At 45.7% G+C, this 22,263-nt stretch overlaps 1 protein-coding gene across 1 annotated transcript in view; it reads left to right on the forward strand.

Annotated features, from left to right (window-relative positions):
• Positions 1-7,380: 7,380 nt before the first annotated feature.
• Positions 7,381-22,263, forward strand: part of LOC144824223 (uncharacterized) — a 476,700-nt gene continuing 461,817 nt past the window's right edge. Inside the window, 1 exon segment of the mRNA XM_078683383.1 lies at positions 7,381-9,208. Within this exon segment, the coding sequence (XP_078539509.1) occupies positions 7,381-9,208 (1,828 nt within the window).

A 22,263-nucleotide genomic window follows, 5' to 3' on the forward strand; every position in this document is an offset into this window, starting at 1 on the left:
TGGGGTCTGCTGAAGGTTTCTTAAGAATGGGTTTGATATGAGCTTGTTTCTGTATCAGAGGAACCTTAACTTGCTGTAGCATCATGTTAAAGATTTGGGTTAGATCATTGGCAATTAGAGGCATGAGCTTTGTACAGGGTCGAGGGGGGGAAAAGGTCTCCAGGGGATTTTTGTCAGGCGTTCTGATACTTCGGAAGTGGTTATGGATTCAAATTCCTTAAGCACAGGGACATTTATTGTTTCCGAAGGTATGGCCAACATGGACAAGTCGTTGACTGAATAATGAGAATCTGTATCGTCAAGGCGGAAAGAAGAATAGATGGTTTTAATTTTATTATTGAAGAAAAATGAAATGGAGTCTACCCACTCTTGGGAGGGAGAGAAGGTGAATTCTTGTAGTATTTTATAAAGTTCCTTGCTTGAGTGAGCAGCATTATTTATTCTTTGGGTTAGGTAGGACTTTTTTGCCAATTTAATATTTTTTATGTAGTTACAGTGAAAATGCCTGTACGTCTTCCGATTTTCCTCAGTTTTAGTTGTTCTCCACTTGCGTTCAGCTGCTCTACTTAATTGCTTGTCAATTTTCAGTGCAGCCGTGAACCAGGGAGAGGCTCTACTTTTGACTCTTACTTTAGACAGTGGGACGGCTTTATTCAAAGCAGCCACAATGGCTGTTTCCAAAAGGGGATGGTGATGGACGGAGCATCTGAACCAATCAAACACTCACACCTAGTCAACAGATCTGGGTTTAATCCATCACCGTTCTTTAGCCCACTCTGCCACCCCAGTTCAGACATGGCCATATGCAAATCAGTCTGACCCTGTGCCTCATGGGAACAGTCCAGTCCGAACTGCCAAGCCATGCTTTCCCTGGACCGGATTCAAGCTTCCTAGGACCGGTTTCTGGCATTACAGCCGTCTTCAGCCAGGCTTGCTTGAATCCAGTGGCAAAGTGAGCAAGGGACTCACTTCTGTGCATACCCTGCCAACTTATGGCGAACAAAGTGGTACAAAAGGGGGTGGTGATGGACGGAGCATCTGAACCAATCAAACACTCACACCCAGTCCACAGATCTGGGTTTAATCCATCACCGTTCTTTAGCCCACTCTGCCACCCCAGTTCAGACATGGCCATATGCAAATCAGTCTGACCCTGTGCCTCATGGGAACAGTCCAGCCCGAACTGCCAAGCCATGCCTTGCCTATGCCTGCTCGGGTTTAAATGGCAGGAGGGGGAGGGGCCAATGTTGTGATACACTCTGCCCAGACCGAGTGAAAATTCCGGTCAGATGCTGCTGGCAGATCGCCTTAAGTCCCTCCGCTCAACCGGCACTTGCCGTGGCAGACCGGGGACCAGCTGATCAAGGAAGTGCAGGTACGTGGAGCAAAATACGAAAGTTGACAAATAATGCCCAGAGTTTCAGGAAAAACACTTGGTTTAAAAAAAAAAAAAAGACAGAATCACACATTCAAAATACAACACGCTTACGGTCAGAGATATCCTGGAAGCTCTGAGATCCCTACGCGCGTCCCTGGCCCCCGATGTCCCTGTGGGTCCGCCACGATCTACCGCCATTTTGGGCAGCCGTTTCTTCCTGCCGCCCTCTTGTTTCAGTGACTCCATTGCCTCGCCCCCCTCGATTGCTGCAAGTGTTGCTGCCGCTGATCGAAGATCGTTTTGTGTGCCGGTGACTTTGGAGCTCCCTGTTTTTTGAGGTTCTGACCCCGGGGACTTGGACATTGTGCCGCGGCCCTGTCCGGCATGGATGCCTGGAACTATTGGTGGACTGCCGCCTGCACCTGCTCCGATGGCTTTGCCTTTGACTATCGTGGAGACCCCCTCGCCCTCCCCAGCGGCGCAACTGAACTCCTGTTTTTCATCGTTCGTGCTGCGATTGCTGATGCATCTAAACTCTCTGTTTGGACTTCTGCTCCCTTGCGGACCGATTTACCCCCCATGTTGTTATGGTAGTCACCATTTTTCTCGATTGTATGCTGGTCCTGCATTTAGTATCTCATTTTACACTGTCATGTGGTGGGTGGGATTTGTGGTTCGGAAGGGATGGGGGTGATATGCACGACTCTTGGTTGATTCTTGGTATACGACTTAGGGGCGCACTTGTTTGTACCCGTGGAGAGGTGGGAGGTCCCCTTCTCTGTACGTTTTATGGCGCTTGATGGGGTGTCGTCCTGGTCTGTTTTTGCTGTGATTGTCTGATTGGGCGGAGGGCGGCAGCCGGCCATATTGATTGCTGTTCTTATGCTCCTCCCTCCTGTTTTCTTCTTTCCGTTTCTGTTTCGTTTTTGTCTCGTTCTTCTCGCTTTCCTTCTCGCTATATTTCGGGTTCTGGTTTAGGGCGACAGGCACGCTGTTTGAAGGGTAGGCCATAGCCTTCTACAGGGGTGCAGGGTGGGATGGGTGGGTTGGGTTCTATTTGTTGTTTGTTTTATGGTTCTATGGCCCTTTTGTATCTCCTTTTCGTAAAGCCGCGTCTGTCCCGGCCTCCCGTGGTGTGTTCGGGGTGGGGTGTGTGGCGTCGTTCACCCTCCTTTCATGGTTCTGTTGCTTTTCTTCTCGATCGCTGTACCCTCACTGGTGCTGATATTCCTGTTGTCTCCTGTATTCCCGCCACGGGACGCCTGTGTCGATGTGTCTTCTTTCTTTCGTTTTTATATTTCATTTCTTTTTTCCTTTTTTCATTGTTCCACCTTGTCCTCCTCCCCTCCCCCTCCTTCCCCCCCTCTTCCCCCCCCTTTTTTCCTCGTCCCCCCCCCTCCCTCCTTTTTCCTAGAGGTTGCTATGACGGGCTGGTTTTGATGTACTGTTTCTCCGATCCCTCTGTTCTGGCTTAGCTGTGGCTTGGGTGGTGGGCATGTGACGATGATAATGCTCGGGTGTCGATTATGTTTCAATTATCCTGATCTTCTTGTGTGCATTGTGTTGTCTCTCCTGTGCTGCGGCCCCTTACCCCCTTATTGACGCTGAGGCTGGTTCTGGGACATCGGGCGTCTCTATATTGAAAGTGAGCCTGTTGTACGCCTTATCCCCATATTATAAAATTAACCTTTTTTGCTCCTGTGTTTTGGCCCTCTGGTTCCTAAGTCTCCTCTCCCCTTTTGACGATTGTACTGCCTCTGCTTTGTGCTGATTGATTCTGTAATGTTTTCCTTGGAACCTCTGATTGCTCTACACATTGCGGCCGGCCTGTTTGGTTGTAGGCCTAGACTTGTATATCCTTTTGCTGCTAATAAAGGTTTAAAAAAAAAAAAAAAAAATACAACACGCAAGGGTGCTAGCGCGAGCTGCAGGCAGTCACTACCGTAAGTGTGAAGCGTTTCGCTGCGCGTCCGTGCTCGGGTTTAAATGGCAGGAGGGGCGGGGCCAATGTAGTGATAATCTCCGCCCAGACCGAGTGAAAATTCCAGTCAAATGCTGCTGGCAGATCGCCTTAAGTCCCTCCGCTCAACCGGCACGTGCCGTGGCGGACCGGTAAACACTTAAAACACTCCACAGGTTCTGTTAGTGCTGTGAAGTGCAGTGCACATGGAATGTGTGGAGTTTGAAGAAGTTACACCGTTTCTCCGTGTTATCAACTACTTCAATGGCTTTTTTGACATAAAATTAACATACCCTCAGTACTCTCACAATGCGATATTGAAGCCTCGCACATTTTCCCATATTTCCGCCTGTCGCTAATATATGAAGTATCGCGTGTCCGTGGTGGTGATAGAAAGGAGGAGTTTATTTCTTACAGAATGCTCCACCCACAGATCTGCTTCCTCCTCAGATACTGACATTTTCCAACTCCCTCAACAGCATTCCACATTGGGCGTTGCCTCAGAGACTCTGGGATGTCACAGGTCTGTTGAAGAGACGGCAGGAATTTTGTGTGAAGAGTGAGCCGTGATTATTTGGGGTGTTACATGTGATTGTGCAGATCTGTGTTCGCCCTGTGTGTTGGTCTCTGGGTGTAGGGGATGGCTGTGAATGGCTTGGAAGAAGCCTAACCTTTCAATACAAAATGTATGGAAGTGATTTGTGTGTGCGAGACAGTGTGTATGTGCTAGTTTGTGATTGGGCCTCTCGGGTGTATTAAATCTATATGAGTGTGTAAGCGACTGATCCGTCTGATTACTTATTTCCAGTGTGTCGGTCTTTGTGCCTGGAGATGAATTGTGTTTCACTTGTGTGTGTGTGCACGGCAGAGCACAATGCCAGTGTACATGTGCAGCATTGAAGTTGTGGTTAAGAGATATTTGTTACATTAATCCATTTATAAATGAGGTGTGAGGCTGTACAAGTGAGAGTTGGAGTTTGTGTCACATCTGTAAGTCTATAAGTAAATTGAATTTTTAAAGAGCAATGTGTTTTTGTGCGTATGTGCTGCAAACATTTTGCGTGTGTGTTGCAAGCATTTTGCCAAAGACAATATTTCTCATATTCAGCATAAGATCTGTTGTCTTTCTGGTACACAGATTTCAGTATCTCCCCCATGCTTATCTCAACTTTAGAAGCAAATGGCGTGTATGCCAGCCACACATATTGAGTAATCTGGTACTCAACAGCCCTCACTTTAGACCAACAAACAATAAGACTCTTCTACATCCTTAGATTGAGCAGTCGTTAAAAGCGGCTTTACTAAGCCCACCCACCCTAGGCAAAGATAAGATGGAAATACTCCAATTATTTGAATCTCCTAAGCCTGTTCTTAACTGAAACCTGGTTTTCAGAGGAATCTACTCCAGATCTCCAGAAGCCATACCCGAAGATAACCAAAAGAGAACAAGCTCAGAGAAAGGAGTGAGATAGCAGCAATTATTCACCAGTGGATTCACACATCTCTGAAACAAATTACTCAAACTGAAGGGGTAGATCGACTTCTCTTTCTCAATTGTCGAATTGATGACTTTAACTCAGACCCTAAAGATAATGAATTTGCTGAGTTAATGGTGTTGAGTTTACACCAACGCATTACATGCTCAGCTCACATAAAACAAAATCCTTTAGATCTGGTCTTTGCGTATAATTCGAATTGACCTAATATGATGATCCATCCTTGCATATGGTCCAATCTTTATTTGATCAATGTTTTTATTCCGGTAGATTTTTCTAACTTGATCCACAAGCAGGAAATTAAAACAATATGCACATAGCGACACATTAATACAGAGCCAGTGTTATCAACACTTTCAACCCCCCCTCTTCCCATCAATTGAAGACATTCTCGCAAAAGAAAAGTAATCCACTCTGTGGCTCAGACGTGCTAGTGGCCCACACCCCTCAAATCCAACAGCGTGTTATAAACCGCACCAGACCAGTGTCCTGGTACAAGCCAGAGTTAAAGGAGGCGAAACCTGTATTGCGTCAACACTGGCGGGAAAGGGATGATGAAGAGAGCAAAATCACATTTAAAAGTGAACTTGCAGAATGTGAAGGCAAAACCGCACATGCAAAGCCCTTTTAATAGACAAATAATAAAAATAGTTTTTGATATCCTGAATGATTAGTCGCCCCCAGATGAAATAAAAACATCCCTGACTCCTATCGAGGCATTCTGTGACAATCTAAATACTTAACAAAAACATTCTTTAAAGATAGTATAAACAAATACAGCAGCAGTAGTTCTGAAGTCGAGTCTCCTTATCCTTGTTTGAGGAAATAAACAGGCTTCATGAATTTATGATCAAGGTCAAATCCGGGTCACCAACTGACCCTTGCCTTCCAGCAGCCATGGAATCTCTGACCTCATCAATCAATCAATCAGCATTTATAAAGTGAACCCCCAAGGATATCTGGGCGCTGAGGGTGCTGCATCTCTGTCGAAAAGCCAGGTCTTGAGCAGTCCCCTGCAGAGCGTTTTCATCAATTCAGCAGCTCAAGCTGTTGCTCCAAGCGTGTTTCAAAATGCTTTAGAGCTTAGGTCACTGAAAAACCAGGGAGAAGTCCTGGATATAACCAAGAATTATAGGGCAATACCTCTGCTCCCTTAACCTGCAAAAACTATTGGTCAGAGAACTGTCCTCAAGAGCTTCCAGGCTTTATAACTATACCTGCTCTCAGTTGTTGATTTGTGTGGGCAGAATGTCCGCCTTACCACTCCAGTTTCCAAATATAATGCAATTTAATGATTACTTGATGAGGTTGAATCAGCTAAAACTGAATACTGACAAAACTGAGATTGTAATTTGAAAAAACAAGACCAATCTTTGGAACCAACTTTACTCTCCAACAAAAAAGAGATGGTTACCGGAGCCTAACTCCACAGCTAAAAGCCTCTGAGTGATAATTGATAGCAATCTTAGCAAGACCCAGCTGCTGGAGCAGTAGGATCTAAATACAGATTTGTGCTGAAACTGCTTCAGAAACTAACCCCACTCCTCCCACTTTAAACAAGAAAAGCAATAGTGGTGGCTGCAGTCCTATCTAGATCTCATCATGCCAACCGAGTATTTGTAAGAATGACCAGTATCACCATTCATAGCCTACAAGTAATTCACAGCGACACAGATTGTTTACTACATCATCTTCAGAGGTGGGCACGCGCCACACCTATATTGAAATAACAAATCCCCTCTAAGACCCTCTGCCTCACCTCTAAAGGGTCGAGAGGTCTAGCCCCTCACTTCATTGCAAGCCAGGTGGAAATGCATACACCCATACAAAACCAGAGATCGCCTCACTTGAATTTACTTTCTATTCCAAAATTACAGAGGATCAGATCAGGTGGACGCAGCTTTGTGGTACAAGCTCCTTCCATTCGGATCTCTCTCCCAGCGAAATCCATTTTGAATCTAACTTTAAGTGTTGTCCCAGAAATCTGACAGCCCACAAGCCTATTCATGCTAGATTCTTCCCTGGCCTGATTGGTTGTCTCCTCTTGTATGTATTTCTGATTCAGTTCCAAGAAACCCCAGGTTGAACATGCTCCTATATATGTAATGACTTTAGAAGTATTTTGTAGATCCTGTAGAGGTTTGGTATGTTGGCGCGTGCTTCAGTCACTGAACTGAATATTGCAAAAGAGAGGTGTACAGTGCAAGTGAGAATGATAGCGCAGTCTTGTCTGCTAGGGTTTTATAAACCTTTCATTGCTGCAAGGCTGTTACAGTATTCAATTTTTTTCATAAAGTGTGCAATTTGAGCAGACCAAGGAAAAGACATAGTGTTGAAAATGCATTTCAAATCAATGCCTTTCATAATATACGAACTATGTTATGAATATTTTTTTCTGGTTTTAGAAATTCGCAATTTCCTCTGATCACACTGTGTTGGTGAGATGGGAAGGAGTATTTTGACCTAGTTGTCCTGTGATAACTTGTGTCTTTTCTCTTTTCCTCTCCTCTGCAGACACTTGCTGACTTGAAAATCAAAATACCGGAATGGGGAGAAGACGGGCTCCAGGAAAGAAAGTGACAGCGCAGTGTTCATGTGAATCCATAAAAGCCACAGTCACGTCTTTACCTCTCCATGACGTCTCAACTACAAGATCCCGAAATGATGCTCAAAGGGACCAGGACCTGGAACCGCTTTCGGAGAACCTGCCCCACATTATCCTTTTATCCATGCTGGAGGAGTTGGAAGCCAAACTGGAGAACCTGATGAATACTGTGAAGGACATACCTTCTAGAGTCGCTGGGCTGATAAAGAAAATCTGGATAGAAAAGGGTCAAGGTTCCCTCGATAATGCTGGAGTGACTTTGGAGGTGATCTGTCCGGCGAGCATTAGAAATTGTGCTGTTAGCCGTTCGCCTGCGACACCTCAACTGGACAGGCCAGGGGAACCGAGCTTGTGTCTTCAGCCAGTGTTCTCTGACGGGCATGCACCAAAGCAGGACTGTACGCTCTCTTCTCCAACCTATCTTCAAGGGCGTCCAGAGGAGCCAAACCTTTATCTACAGCCAATGTTTCCATATCGATGTGACCCACAGCAGGACCAGTGCGTGCAACCTGGGTTTCCAGATGTAAACGAGTCGCAGCAGGATGAGTGCATGCAACCTGTGTTTCCAGATGCACACGAGTCAGAGCAGGACCAGTGCATGCAACCTGGGTTTCCAGATGTACACGAGTCGAAGCGAGACCGGTGCATGCAACCTGGGTTTCCAGATGTACACGAGTCAAAGCGAGAGCAGTGCCTGCAACCTGTGTTTCCAGTCGTACACAATTGGAAGCGAGACCAGTGCATGCAAACTGGGTTTCCTGATGAAAATGGAGTACAGCAGGATTGTACTTTATCCAGTTGCCCTCAGACAGATCCTCCAGGCAGATCATTGGAGGCAAAGCGGTGTCTTCACTCGGAATGTGTTGATGGGCATGCACCAGAGCAATACCAGAGCGTACGGTCAGCGTTCCCAGAAAAGAGGGAACCAGATGGGCACCTGAAGCAAGAACAATCCCCATTGTCTGCGTATAGCTGGGTCCAACAGCAGAACCTCTGCCCACACCCACTATTTCCTGAAGGACACGAACCACAGCAAAACCACCGTATACAACCCACGCTACCAGATGGGACCGGACCTGATGATCCCTTGGAGGAAGAATTGATGTGTTTTGATTTCCAAGATCCCCAGGAGAACCGCAGTCTACAACCCCTGTCACCTGATGGGATGTCACCAGACGAACACTTAGAGTCTGTTCTGTTGTCCTTTGATGAGTTGGGGTCACAACAAACCCAGTGCCTCCAGCAACACCTATGCTTGAAGGAGGAACTTCCTTATGCGCAGGATTCAAACGTGAACTACGAGCTAGAATCAATGCGTCCTGAAGCACAGGAATCAGATAAAAATGACAATCTAGAAACAGCCTGTACTGATGCACACGGTTCAGATCAGAAGTACAAGCTAGGACCACTGCACACTGCAGCACAGGACCGAGAGCTAGAGTCAGTGCTTCCTGAAGCACAGGAACCAGATCAGAACAAAACGGTGGAACCACTGCACCCTGAGGAGCAGGATTCAAACCGGAACTACAAGCTAGAAACTCCCTGTACTGATGCACAGGGCTCAGATCAGAACAAGTTACTGCACCCTCAATCACAGGATCAACATCAGAACTGCAAGGCAGAACTGCTCTGTCCTGATGAGCGGGGTCAGCCTGTGCCTCCATCATTCCTAGAACTTAATACAATTACTGCAGATGAAGACGCCCCCTCAGACTCAATGGAGACAGGACCAACACAGTCACATTTATTGCCGTCCAAAGCCACCCCAGGTATGTGTTTCGCTATAAATGGACACGCTGAGTGCACTAACACATGTAACCTCTTCAAAATGCATATATGCAGATTTTAGTAAGTCTCCGAGGGGATTAATATGGTTTGGATGGAACCCCCTGAGCGATACTGACCCCCAGAGTATGAGTACACAGGGTGCAGATGTGTCCCTGCACTCTTCTCTCGTTCCACACAGGATTACATCCTTCCTGTGCAGGAACAGGCCTGGTTATGGGACTCTGCATGAGACAAATAGGCCAGTAGCTCTTGTCGTTCCTTGTCCGTCCCCATTCCAGGCTGAGGAACTGGAAATAGCGCTATTCATGGGAGGAATTACTGGCCGGAATCACACTTAATAGTCAGATGCAAGTGATGTGGTGTTCATTGAGAATAGCAGACATGCGCAGTCCAGAGAGGGAACTGTGTTTCTAGTTGCACAGTTACATTGGGTAAGACGCAGTCGTCTCCAGTTCCTGATATAAAAATCCTAGTCTGTATTCAGCCTCAACAGCCGGGATGACCAGGGATGTTGTTGCCACTGCAGGATTCTCCAGGAGTGCACACCTCCTCATGATAGACAGATACACAAAGTGATTGGTTATGTGTCACTTGTGAGTTCACCCTCCCAACCTCTAACTTAGTAAAGAGAGTTAATTGTTTTAGGGGCAGACAAAAGTAGCCATGATCTCCCGACAGCAGCATCCTGCCTTTAGCAAACTTACTAATTGTGTAAAATGTCATCGCATCATCACACGTGACATACTGAGTTGGAGTTTGCACACCCGTAGTGCGAGTTACGGATTGTGGTTCTAACCATAGCTTGCAAATTTCAGGAGGTTGTTCGGCTTTAAGTCTTAGCCATATATGCATTTTACCCTTGACCCATTCAGGTGTTTTAACTAGGCCATCTACAACTTCACTTTAACGATATTCAGTGAAAATATATTAGGGATAAAGTACCCCCTGCTGCACCTTCTAAGGATATTGCAAGTCTACAAGGTGTTCCATAACCATATAGAGGAACGAGGAAGGCAGAGTTCCTTTATAAGGTTATGGAACTCTGAGGTGACTTGCAATAATCTTATAATATGCACCAGGTGATACTTTATCCCGTATAATACATGGTCACACCGTATAATACATGGTCACACCATCACCTTTCCCACAAAGCTTGGTGCGTAGCTCCTACATATGCAGCAGCTAACATGTTTGCAAACATGAAGAATGAACATAAAACCTCTTGTGCAAAAGTAAACATTAAAAACAGTTAGATATTTGTTGCAAAAAGATATTAGAAACAGTTCAATAAAAGTCCATTTAATAAAAGCTGCACTAGCTCGGAACGTGTAGAAACATGCAGAAAGATTCCACCCTTCCTTTATCTAAGGAAACTAATAAACATATTCCCTCTGCTTCTCATAGTAAACTAGTAACATACAGCAGAAGTAATAAAAGCAAATTTCTGTTTGTTGCTTTAAACAGCTGCTTCAATTATGCTTCGTGGCTTGACCTTCTTTTCACATCAGCTGCTGGCGCTGGCAGCAGGCATTGTGCCCTCAGTACTCAACTGTAACAACGTATAAAAGCCGCGTTCTGACGTCTCTTCTTCATAATCACTGACTTTGTGCATCACAAATTCCTGATTATAAAGAAATTAGAGGCTGCCATTTATACAGGGATTACAGAATCCCATGTAATATACTTATATATATACACATATAATAACTGGTGGTCCATCAAATTAAGCCACTGGTCCTTTAAGATAGAGCTAGCTGGACCTTTAGCCCATGAATGGTCCATGCATCTGGACTCGTGGACCAAAATGTAAAAATATATTGGATCCGATTGGATGAGGGAGCTTTTTCGCCCATCCATTTTGGATACGTAAACCCAAAGTTGGGTCTGCAGACCTGAAGCTCCCTGATTGGCTGGCTACATCTCGAACCATTACATGATGAAGAGACTTGTTCCCCACATCCTGTAAGAATACTAAATAAGCCATAAAGAGCTGTGGTGCCATCCTGTCTCAGGTTGCTGCCTAATGTTAAAATGTAGAAAGAAATTTCTGATTCTGAGACAAAGGTTGAATTCCACATCATGACCCTTGAGGTCCGCAAACCTTAGGCAGGTGTCCGCGCAGGCACAGTAATTGACCTTGTACCCAGGTGGACATTTCTTTTTTTTTTTTTTTTTTTTTAAGTTTTATTGTTTTATTGCAAGGAAATACAGCAAGGCATTATAATAAACAACACACAAAAAACACAAGAAAAAAAAGCAGGATGTCATCAAAAAAGAGAAAAGAAGAGCAAGTTGTATGACAAGATTTTAGCAGAAAACAGATTAGAATAGCAACTATAGAGTACATAAAATTAAATCAAATCCACTCGGCAATTGGTGCCCATATTTTTTCCCCCATGATTCTTTTTTTTACCCCCTTGAGCTTATAGATAGCAGATTCCATATTAAACATAAAAAGTAATTTTTCCTTCCACATAAAGAACGTGGGGGGATCCTGACTAATCCATTCTTTGGTGATACAAGATCTAATTGCGGCCATACATAGAAAAAGAAAATAAGAGATTGGTCTAGGCCGAGTAGTAGTGTGATCTATACCAAGCAATACTAATTCATTAGTTACCTTTATATTACATTTCAAAATAATAGACAAAAAAGTTTCAATTTGTTGAAACAGCGATGATAATTTAGGACAGAAAAAAAACATATGCAATTCATCAGCTGCATACAATCCACATCGGCTACAATTCGTACCTGCCGACGTACTCCATTTAACTACTTTTTTAGGAGTATAATAAAGGTTGTGAATACACATGAAGTGTTGAGATTTCATCATCCCAGTTATAAGACATTCTGCAGCCATTCTTATTGACAATAAAATATCAACATCTACTATGCCTAGACTGTTGGCCCATTTAGTCTGACATTGACCTAAATCATCACCAAATTCCTGCATTAGGCTTGAATATATAGCACCTATCCGAGGTTTTATTTGTAAAAGCTCTAATAAAGAATTTTTAATCGGTGGAATAGCGAGATGGCCCTGTAAGAAGCTACGAAGTTGTAGGTGTTCATTTGCAAGGGTCCGAGAACCCCAGGAAAGAGTCCGGAAACCCTTAAAAATAAAAAAAATAAAAACATAAGTCAGGCCCTTTAGGGAATCCCCTGCTGTGCCCAGGCACCGTTGAACACCTGTGCCTGCTTGGAGTTGGCTGAGGGAACTGTTGCGTGTGTATATGATTAAAAAAAAAGCCAGTGAAAATAAGCATTGTCAAAGCAAATAGGTGTCTCCTATCCGAAATCTATTGACTTTGGCAATACGTTTTAGCCATTATGTACACCAGTGTGACTGCTGTTCGGCATGGCAAAAAGTTAGTGGCATGGGGTCAGGTGGGGTAGATAGAAGGGGGATAGATTGGGGTAGAATGGACTGCGGTAGATTGGAGTCAAGTGGGTTAGATTGAATTGGGATAGATTTGGGTGGAGTGGAGTAGATTGACGTGGAGTAGGATGGATTGGGGTGAATTTGAGTGGGATAGATTAGGAAAGAGTGGGGTGGAATGAGATAGATTGGATTAGAGTGGGGAAGACTGGAGTGGAGTAGATTAGAGTGCAGAGTATTGGGGTAGTTTGGATTGCGGTACATTGGAATGGAGTAGAATGGAGTGGAGTTATATAGAGTGGTGTAGGTTAGATTTGGTTGGGGTGGGGTAGAGGGTGGTGGAATTGATTGGAGTAGATTTGAGTGGGGTAGATTGGGATACGTACGTTTGGGGTGGAGTGGGGTAGGGTAGATTGGAGTAGGGTGGAGTGGATTAGATTAGAATGGGGTAGGTTTCGGTAGAATGGGGTGCAGTGGAATTAGATAGATTGGAGTAGAGTGTTGTGGGATAGATTAGGGTGGAGTGGAATGGGGTAGATTGGGTGGATTGTAGTGGGGTGGATTGGATGGAGTGGGTTGGAATGGATGGAGTGGATAGGGATAGATTGGGTGGAATGGGGTAGATCGTGGAGTGGTGTGGCTCACTGGTTAGAGGCGGCAGACCCGGGAGCAGAAGTCGGCCCGGGACCAGGGTTCAATTCCCGATGCGGCAGGGTCGTGGACTTGGGTCAGCGGACTCGATAATTCTCGCTTCGGTGCTTACTCTAATCAGGGGTTACACTCGGCAACTCTGGGCATTAGCTTGCCTAATCTCCACAACGGCCCCATCAATTCCGGGGATGCCTGGCTCCACCTTTGGGATTCCCAGCAGGGACCATCCCACAGGGAAAGCCAGGACGGGTTCCCCAGAGTTATACAGCGCCAGGAAACCTACGGATGGGTAGCAGTGCGCTTTACAAGCTCAAATACATTTACATTTACATCAGGTGGATTGGATGGAGTGTGGTAGATTCGCTCTCTTTCTCTCCCTCTCTTTCACTCTCTCTCGCTCTCTCCGCGCTCTTCCTTCCTTCCCTCCCACGTAGTTTGTGGTTATAAGAGTTTCTATTGAAAAGCAATTATTTCTTTGCTAATAACCTTTGACATATCTGCACAAACTTTTCAAAAAGATGTTTTTTCTGGTTTCTCTTTATTATACCAAATGTGTTTATTTTTGTGGTTTTATATAGTACAATCTTGGCTGAAGGTCATTGAAGCACTTTTCTAAAGAAGACACACCAAAATGCAGATTAGATGTGCCATAAAATAACAGATAAGCAATAGACTAATCCCACAGATCACGTCAGGGGAGAAAGTTCAAACAGTTAATATCTGAATACATTGGAAAAGTGGATGCAGAAAATCGATCACAGATTTATTATTCAAAGCGTCTCTCAAATAGGAGGATTTTGAGTTCCTTTTTAATTGTGGCAAGACTTGTGGTTGTTCAAGGTAGTTGTGGGAGGGAGTTCCAGATCCTTGTAACGCTGGCAGAGAAGGCGAGCTTTATAAAGCGTTCTTGCCTGAGCGTCGCTTGTTCCAGCAGGAGGACTTTACGAATTCTCGATCCTTATTCAGATCCAGGGATTTTGAGTTTTTCAACCACGTAGGAGGGTGTGGAGTTGTGGAGGGCTTTGTGGGTGATGCATTCAGTGTTACATTGGTCTGTTGCCTCAATCGGAAGCCATTGTAGGATGCGAAGTATAGAAGAAATGTGATTAAAAAATGTTGTGCCCTGTCACAAAGAGGATAACTGTATGAAGCATTTCTCTCAGTGATGCTAATTTTCTCGGGGAAGGCCAGACAGGAAAGAGTTTAAATAATCCAGTCTGAAAAGTACCAGCGTATGGACTTCTAAGTTCGTCAGGCACTCTTGTGCTTTGATGAGACATGCTTCTGAAGGTAAATGTGTTGTTTGATGAGGGGGTGACTTGGCAGAGTTTGAGGGTGGTTGGCATGGGGCTTCTCGAAAAGGAGGAGTTGATGATTTTGGTCCATGCAGGCGAGATATGATGTGACTGAGATTCTTGATACGCTCAGGAGGGAGGGGATCGGAAATGTGCGATGTTGGTTTAATGCAAGCGAATAATTTGAGCACTTCTTCTTAAAGGACATCGTCGAATTCAGTCCAACTGGCATAGGGTGAGTTTGGTGAGACGACCATTAGTTGGAGGTATGGCCTTGGGTAGACCCTCTTTGCTAGGGTGGACATCTTTGGTGTAGGACGGAGAGATGGGTGGGTCAAGAGAGATTTCAATGTTAGATATTTTTTCAGAGAAGAATGTTGCTAACTCTTTGCAGTGCATGGTAGAGTCATTTATTGAGTGTTGAGGGAAAGAGGAGGTTTGCTGTTTGATGATGTTGAGAAGGTCTTTAGGTCTGTTCCTAGAACGGTCAAGTTGTACTCAGAAGAAGAGGGATTTTTCTCTGAAGATATGTTTTTTGTATTTTATGCGTTTAGCTCACGGTATCGCAAGATGTGTTAACAAGGGTTGTTGTCTCCAGTTTCTTTCAGCCAATCGGAGTTGGTGCCTCTTTGTTAAGGTCGTTGTTAAACCAAGATCTGGAAGGAATACTTATGATTTCTTGAGTTTCAAAGGGGATTCTATGTCAAGTAGTTCTCCCATTTTTTAGGTCGAGGGATTGTCGCTTCTCACTGCGGCGAAGTCCCGAAGAATTACTGTTTTGGAGTTAGGGGCTTTGAACCTGCCTCTCTCCTCCATTCTCCTCCATTGGCTGGCTTCCTAAACGGAGGCCAGCCATTGGAGGAGAATGGAGTCACTCCAATAAAGCCCCGTCTCTTTCAGATTCGGGGGCGTGTTTTTTTTTGTTCTTTAGCCCTATGACGTCACCCGTCACTCAGAACCCTTGCTGCTCGAGCAGCGTCGGACATGAGGTAATTATCCCTTGTTCTTAATTTGCGCTGTACTTTCACACAAGGCCTAGCTGCCGCTCTAGGAAAATAAAAAGTGTTCTTAAGTGCGAAGTCTATTAAACACGGTTCCCACTGCATCAACAGTCTCAGCGACCATGGTCCACTCTCTGGGGTATTCGCCGCAGCCGGTCCTCGAGTGCATGCACAAAGCTGGGGCTGTGCCTTTCCGCGTCGTCTGTGCGGCTCCGCCTCTCATTCTCACCCCTGCGGCTGGCTGGTGAGTGGACCTCGGGCTTTCACCGGGATGGGGAAAGCGGGCGGGCTCTCCGGGAGGCGTCTTTGCCATGGTCCACTCTCTGGGGTATTCGCCGCAGCCGGTCCTCGAGTGCATGCACAAAGCTGGGGCTGTGCCTTCCCCGCTTCGTCTGTGCGGCTCCGCCTCTCATTCTCAGCCCTCCGGCTGGCTGGTGAGTGGACCTTGGGCTTTCACCGGGATGGGGAAGGCGGGCGGGCGGGCTCTCCGGGAGCCGTCTTTGTTTCTGCGGTTGACGCGCCTTCCCCACCTCCATCGGAACGGGCTGAGAGAGCTTCTTCAGGGAATGGGGATTGGGGAGGGCTGTAGTCTTCGTGTCTGATGCCTTTCAGCAGCTCCCTACATACATACCCGCGAGCTGTGATACCAGAGATCATGCCTACCGGGATACCTATTTAGGATAGAGTTTAAGATTCGCCTTCTTAACGAACACTACAGCACAATGAAGAAAAAGTTCACTTTTCTCCAAGAACCAGCTAACTCTCCGATGACTCGTTGAACGTATTCCTGCCTTTGAACCTGTGCAGCGCTCCGCTGCCTTTTGGCTAAGTTTGCACTCAATACCATATGCCTACTGTAGTTCTGATATGTGCCTAACTGCCCCAGCTTGTGATACTGACCGTGAGCTGCACTGTTAGGATCTGTGCACCTAACGCACGTTGTCTGTTTTACTGTCACCTTTCTGGCATCAGCACTTTAGTAATTTGTGCAGATATTTCAAGGACTTTAGAAAACATTTGATTCTTAAAAGGGAGTCATTTTTAAAATGTATCTATTTACACCGGCATTACTGCCTTGCTTTTACTCAGGATACTAAGTGTCATGCAAGCCATGCAAATGTGTCATTTGGCTCAGTCTCCGAGTACGCCTTACTTCATCCTTCGCATGCACACATCGGACTGAAACGTTTACGCTTACTCTCCGATTCCCTGAGTTTATGCTTGCCACTTGATCGCTGTACACTCGCTTCCCTCCGATTCAATTATTCCCGCGAGCGGCGCGCACTGGTGTTGTCACTGCAAAAGCGCCAGTGCAGTGAGCTAAAAAACGGTGATGGATCAAGCCCTGATCTTTGGACTGGGTAAGAGTGGTCTGCTTAATTCAGGCACTCTGTTCATCACCACCCCCTTTTCTGAATCATTTTGTCCACCATAAGCGTGGAAGGGTATACTCAGATGTGAGTCCCTTGCTCATTGCACCATCAGGATTCAAGCAAGCCGGGCCGACGACGCCTGAAATGGCAGAAACCGGTCCCCGGAAGCTTGTTTCCTTCCCAGTATAAGAATTGGCTTGGTAGTTTGGTTTGCCCTGTTCCCATCATGCACTGGGACAGGAACAGACTAATTTGCATATAGCCAAGTTCTGAGCTGGGATGGTGCAGTGAGCTAAAAAACGGTGATGGATCAAGCCCTGATCTTTGGACTGGGTAAGAGTGGTCTGCTTAATTCAGGCACTCTGTTCATCACCACCCCCTTTTCTGAATCATTTTGTCCACCATAAGCGTGGAAGGGTATACTCAGATGTGAGTCCCTTGCTCATTGCACCATCAGGATTCAAGCAAGCCGGGCCGACGACGCCTGAAATGGCAGAAACCGGTCCCCGGAAGCTTGTTTCCTTCCCAGTATAAGAATTGGCTTGGTAGTTTGGTTTGCCCTGTTCCCATCATGCACTGGGACAGGAACAGACTAATTTGCATATAGCCAAGTTCTGAGCTGGGATGGTGCAGTGAGCTAAAAAACGGTGATGGATCAAGCCCTGATCTTTGGACTGGGTAAGAGTGGTCTGCTTAATTCAGGCACTCTGTTCATCACCACCCCCTTTTCTGAATCATTTTGTCCACCACAAGCGTGGAAGGGTATACTCAGATGTGAGTCCCTTGCTCATTGCACCATCAGGATTCAAGCAAGCCGGGCCGACGACGCCTGAAATGGCAGAAACCGGTCCCCGGAAGCTTGTTTCCTTCCCAGTATAAGAATTGGCTTGGTAGTTTGGTTTGCCCTGTTCCCATCATGCACTGGGACAGGAACAGACTAATTTGCATATAGCCAAGTTCTGAGCTGGGATGGTGCAGTGAGCTAAAAAACGGTGATGGATCAAGCCCTAATCTTTGGACTGGGTAAGAGTGGTCTGCTTAATTCAGGCACTCTGTTCATCACCACCCCCTTTTCTGAATCATTTTGTCCACCATAAGCGTGGAAGGGTATACTCAGATGTGAGTCCCTTGCTCATTGCACCATCAGGATTCAAGCAAGCCGGGCCGACGACGCCTGAAATGGCAGAAACCGGTCCCCGGAAGCTTGTTTCCTTCCCAGTATAAGAATTGGCTTGGTAGTTTGGTTTGCCCTGTTCCCATCATGCACTGGGACAGGAACAGACTAATTTGCATATAGCCAAGTTCTGAGCTGGGATGGTGCAGTGAGCTAAAAAACGGTGATGGATCAAGCCCTGATCTTTGGACTGGGTAAGAGTGGTCTGCTTAATTCAGGCACTCTGTTCATCATCACCCCCTTTTCTGAATCAGCCTGGCAGCTATGGCGGCTTCCTTGAGTGTACTGTGCCGTGGGCTGGGGAGTGGTGGCTACAGCGGTGAGTAGTGAGATTGTATGCACAGGGATAAGGCGGTGCATAAGTGTTGGTAGCGTACGTTGTGTGGATAATGGTCTCCTGTGATCCTTACGTGTGGGGAGGCAGTGCTGCCTGCAGAGGGCAAACAGGAGAGTGACATTCAACTAAGAATGGGATTTTGTGACTGGGATTATGTCATAGAGGCAGCAGGATACGAGGTGATTCTGAAATTTGTAGTGTATGGCATTTGTCATGTTTCCAGGTCCAGCATTCTTTTAGATGTCATCCGAAGCACAGTGGAGCATGCTTGCTCTGTATCGCCGTTGCTGCGCCTAGGTTTTGCCCACCAACTTTAGGGAAATGCTAATCTTGTCACATTCAGCAGCTGGGCCTGTGCAGTATTGCCTTCCTTCTCCTAGGGGTTAATTGGCCTTCTTTCATAGCGTGGCCTTCCAACTGCTTAATTAGCCAGAATAAAAAGGTCCTTTGTCAAACAAGCATCTGTTGCTTGTTTTTTCTTCTGCCTCGTGATTTTTAAATAGATTGGTCACCATTGTTTAGCGGAGTAAGGCCAGGATATTGTACAGGTGGCTATCCCTTGCCAGCTTTGTGAGTCGCGCACCCACTTTCCTGCAGACCAGTTCGTGGATTGTGAACACTGTGCACCATCGGAAGCGTTAGTACAAAAACTCAAGAGCAAGAAATATAACGTACACTGATCAGTGGCATGTTGTTTAAGGGTTAGTGTTAGGGAGGGATTCACCATAGAAAAAGGCAACAAAGGGAGGACTCTCAGTGGCCCAGCCCTTAAGTGCACTGTGGGTCCAATATGGCTTCCTTATGGATTCCCGGAAGGCCTCTCCTGCCTACTATAGGGAGGAGGGGTATTTACTGTGGCACTGGGATGAAATACTAAGGTGCAATCCTCATACTGACGCGATAAGCTACTTGTCATCTGTACAAAACCCCAGGCGTGCACTGTCTCCTATAATAATTATTGTAATATGCTCAATCTAAGCATACTGTGTATGAAATCATGTGTTCATGTGCTTCTAATCACATTTAACACAATTACTCTGACTTTGGAAGGAAAAGCTTAACTGAGAGAGAAAAAATGTGAGAACATTGGAATTGTTGTGCCCACATACTTCATGTTTTTTGACTCTCAACAGATTATGGTAAGGGGTGTGCTTGCTGCATAAAAAAGCTTGGAATGAGTTTACTTCAACACAGATATCGAAATCATGGCATGTCTTGCCTATTTCTGCATACACAGGAACAATTATTTTGCAATTGCTAATGTTCTATGGTGAAAGTGCACCCATGCTGAAGAGTGGTGCAACTCCAGTGTGGTGCTGGGCATGAAAGCCACATATGGTTGAGGGTTAAATCTTGTTGATACTTGAGTGTGCACTTTACCTGTATAAAAGGCCCCCTATTAATGCTTCAGAATTAAGCAATGTCATCTCTCCCCACGAACCTTCAAACTTGAGTATGCTTGAGGCGTATGATAAACTTCGAGACTATTTGATTCTGAAATCCAGTTTTACTGAGAAGAGCAATTGCCTGGAAGTTTAAGTCCCTAAGAAGGTATGGTCATTTTTGAGATCCGTATAAGGCGATGTGCTTTATCCCACAGCCCAAGAAGACATGTTTGGGATTGCGACGATCCTTATTAATGAAAAAGGGCTACTTCGAAGTTAATCACAATACGTAAAGAACTGTGACAGACAGCTAAACTGTGTTCACCCTACAGTGATTTCCAAATTGGTGGGGCATGATTCTCTCTCGTGTTATGGAACCATTCTGGTGCTTGGTGAGTGTAGAGTGCAGATTCAGAGTGTAGAGTGCAGATTCAGAGTGTAGAGTGCAGATTCAGAGTGTAGAGTGCAGATTCAGAGTGCAGAGTGCAGATTCAGAGTGCAGAGTGCAGATTCAGAGTGTAGAGTGCAGATTCAGAGTGTAGAGTGCAGATTCAGAGTGTAGAGTGCAGATTCAGAGTGTAGAGTGCAGATTCAGAGTGTAGAGTGCAGATTCAGAGTGTAGAGTGCAGATTGTGAGTGCAGAGTGCAGATTGTGAGTGCAGAGTGCAGATTGTGAGTGCAGAGTGCAGATTGTGAGTGTGTGTGTGGCTTTGTGTGTGTGGCTCTGTGTGGGTGTAAATGCAATAGGTCATGCATTTGCATGCGATTAAGCTATTGGCATTGTAAATGACAATGCCATTTATTTATGATTTAAAAAAAAAAAAAAAAATGTAATGAGCAATGCCAATAGCTCTACCTTTAATAATGCCGAGACCATTGCATTGTAAATGCTTGTCTGTTGTAGTGGGCGGTGAGATCATCACCTTGGAATTTTGGAACTGACTAACGCTTCTAACTCTGCCTGGGAGATTCAATGTATGTTCCTCGCTCAGTGCTTGTGCCAGGTATTTTGGGGATGGGCCTTTGGTTGGATGGCATTGAGATTAAAAAGAATTAGGTGGTGGTGAGTCCAGTCAGTGGTTAGGATAGAACGGAGGGATAAGGTGTTCTGCTTAGAGATGATTGCATCAAGGGTAGAGTCCTTGGTATGAGTTTGTTTATTGCAGTGTTGGGTGAGATCGTTCGCTTCCAGGAGGGTGGATAGGGCTTGTACTGTTGGATCATCGGCATTGTTCAAGTGCAGGTTCAGGTCTCCTAATAGAATGTCTGTGTTGCCTTTAAGGCAGTTTTGCGTTAATAGGTTTATTTAGTCCTCAAAAATGTGTCATTTTTTACCAGGTGGGTGATAGATTACATGAATTTTGATAGATTGGGGTCTTTGGACAAGAGTTGAACTCCTACATATTCAAAGGTAGGGTATTTTGTGTTGAAGAATGGAGGTAAGCACAGATAGTTTTTGTGTATAATGGTTAATCCACCACCAATACGATCTTAGCGGTCCTCCGGATGATTGAGAAGCCCTGTGGGTTGAGGAAATTGATAAAATAGGATGAGTGGTCGTTCAGCTGGGTTTCAGTTGGAAAGCAGCAGTCAATTTTGTGTCCTAGGATTGTTTCGGCTATTTGAGTGGCATGCTTGACTGCTGACTGACAGTTTAGTAGCATGCAGCAACACGTAGGTGTGATCTTGAACCAGGCTGACAGGGTTGGATGGTTGTTATTTGGGTAGGCTGCCTGGGAGGGTGAGTGGTGTTCAGGGTTCTAGTTGTGCCAAGGATGACCGGGATCTGGCGGCGACAAGGCTTGCTCGGGGCATTGTCATACGTGTTGCTCAGCATTTCAGCTTCCCGTAGCGTGATTTCAGTCGTGGTGCATCCATGTTTGAGTTGGTGATGGATATAGGGGATAGTTTGTCTAGGGGTAAAGGATAGGGGATCAGAGTGTATGTTTGTGGCAGGATCAGTGTTCGCTATAGATGCGTTAAGCTGGGGCAGGAAGTAGGTAATCTTTGCGTTCTTACGAGATTTCATCCAGAATAGTGTTGATTGTGAGTTCAAGCTGGGCTGTTGTAGGGATCAGTTGAGTGGCGTTTGGGTCAGTGGTAGGAAGTGAAGTGTGATGGAGCTTGCCAGAGTTTGTGGCGGAGGCTAATGCAGGAGCGACCCGTGCAGGTAAGAGTGGTGGGGCTGGGTGGGGGGATTCAATAGATGACAACGAGGAGGAAATTATTTATTTAATTTTCCCTTGTCGTTGTCTGTCGCATTCCCCCGGACCCCCACTGCTCTTACCTGCACTGGCCGCTCCTGGGCTAATGTAGTATCCAGCCTGCTGTGGTTAGGGGACTGAGACGACTCCAGAGGGATAGATAAGTCAAGCTGGGCAGTGGAGGTACGCCATGGAGAGGGGGTAAGTAGTTTTGGTATCGAAACAGAAACTTCAATG

Source organism: Lissotriton helveticus, chromosome 1_1 (genome assembly GCF_964261635.1).
Source record: "Lissotriton helveticus chromosome 1_1, aLisHel1.1, whole genome shotgun sequence".
Taxonomy (NCBI): Eukaryota; Metazoa; Chordata; class Amphibia; order Caudata; family Salamandridae; genus Lissotriton; species Lissotriton helveticus.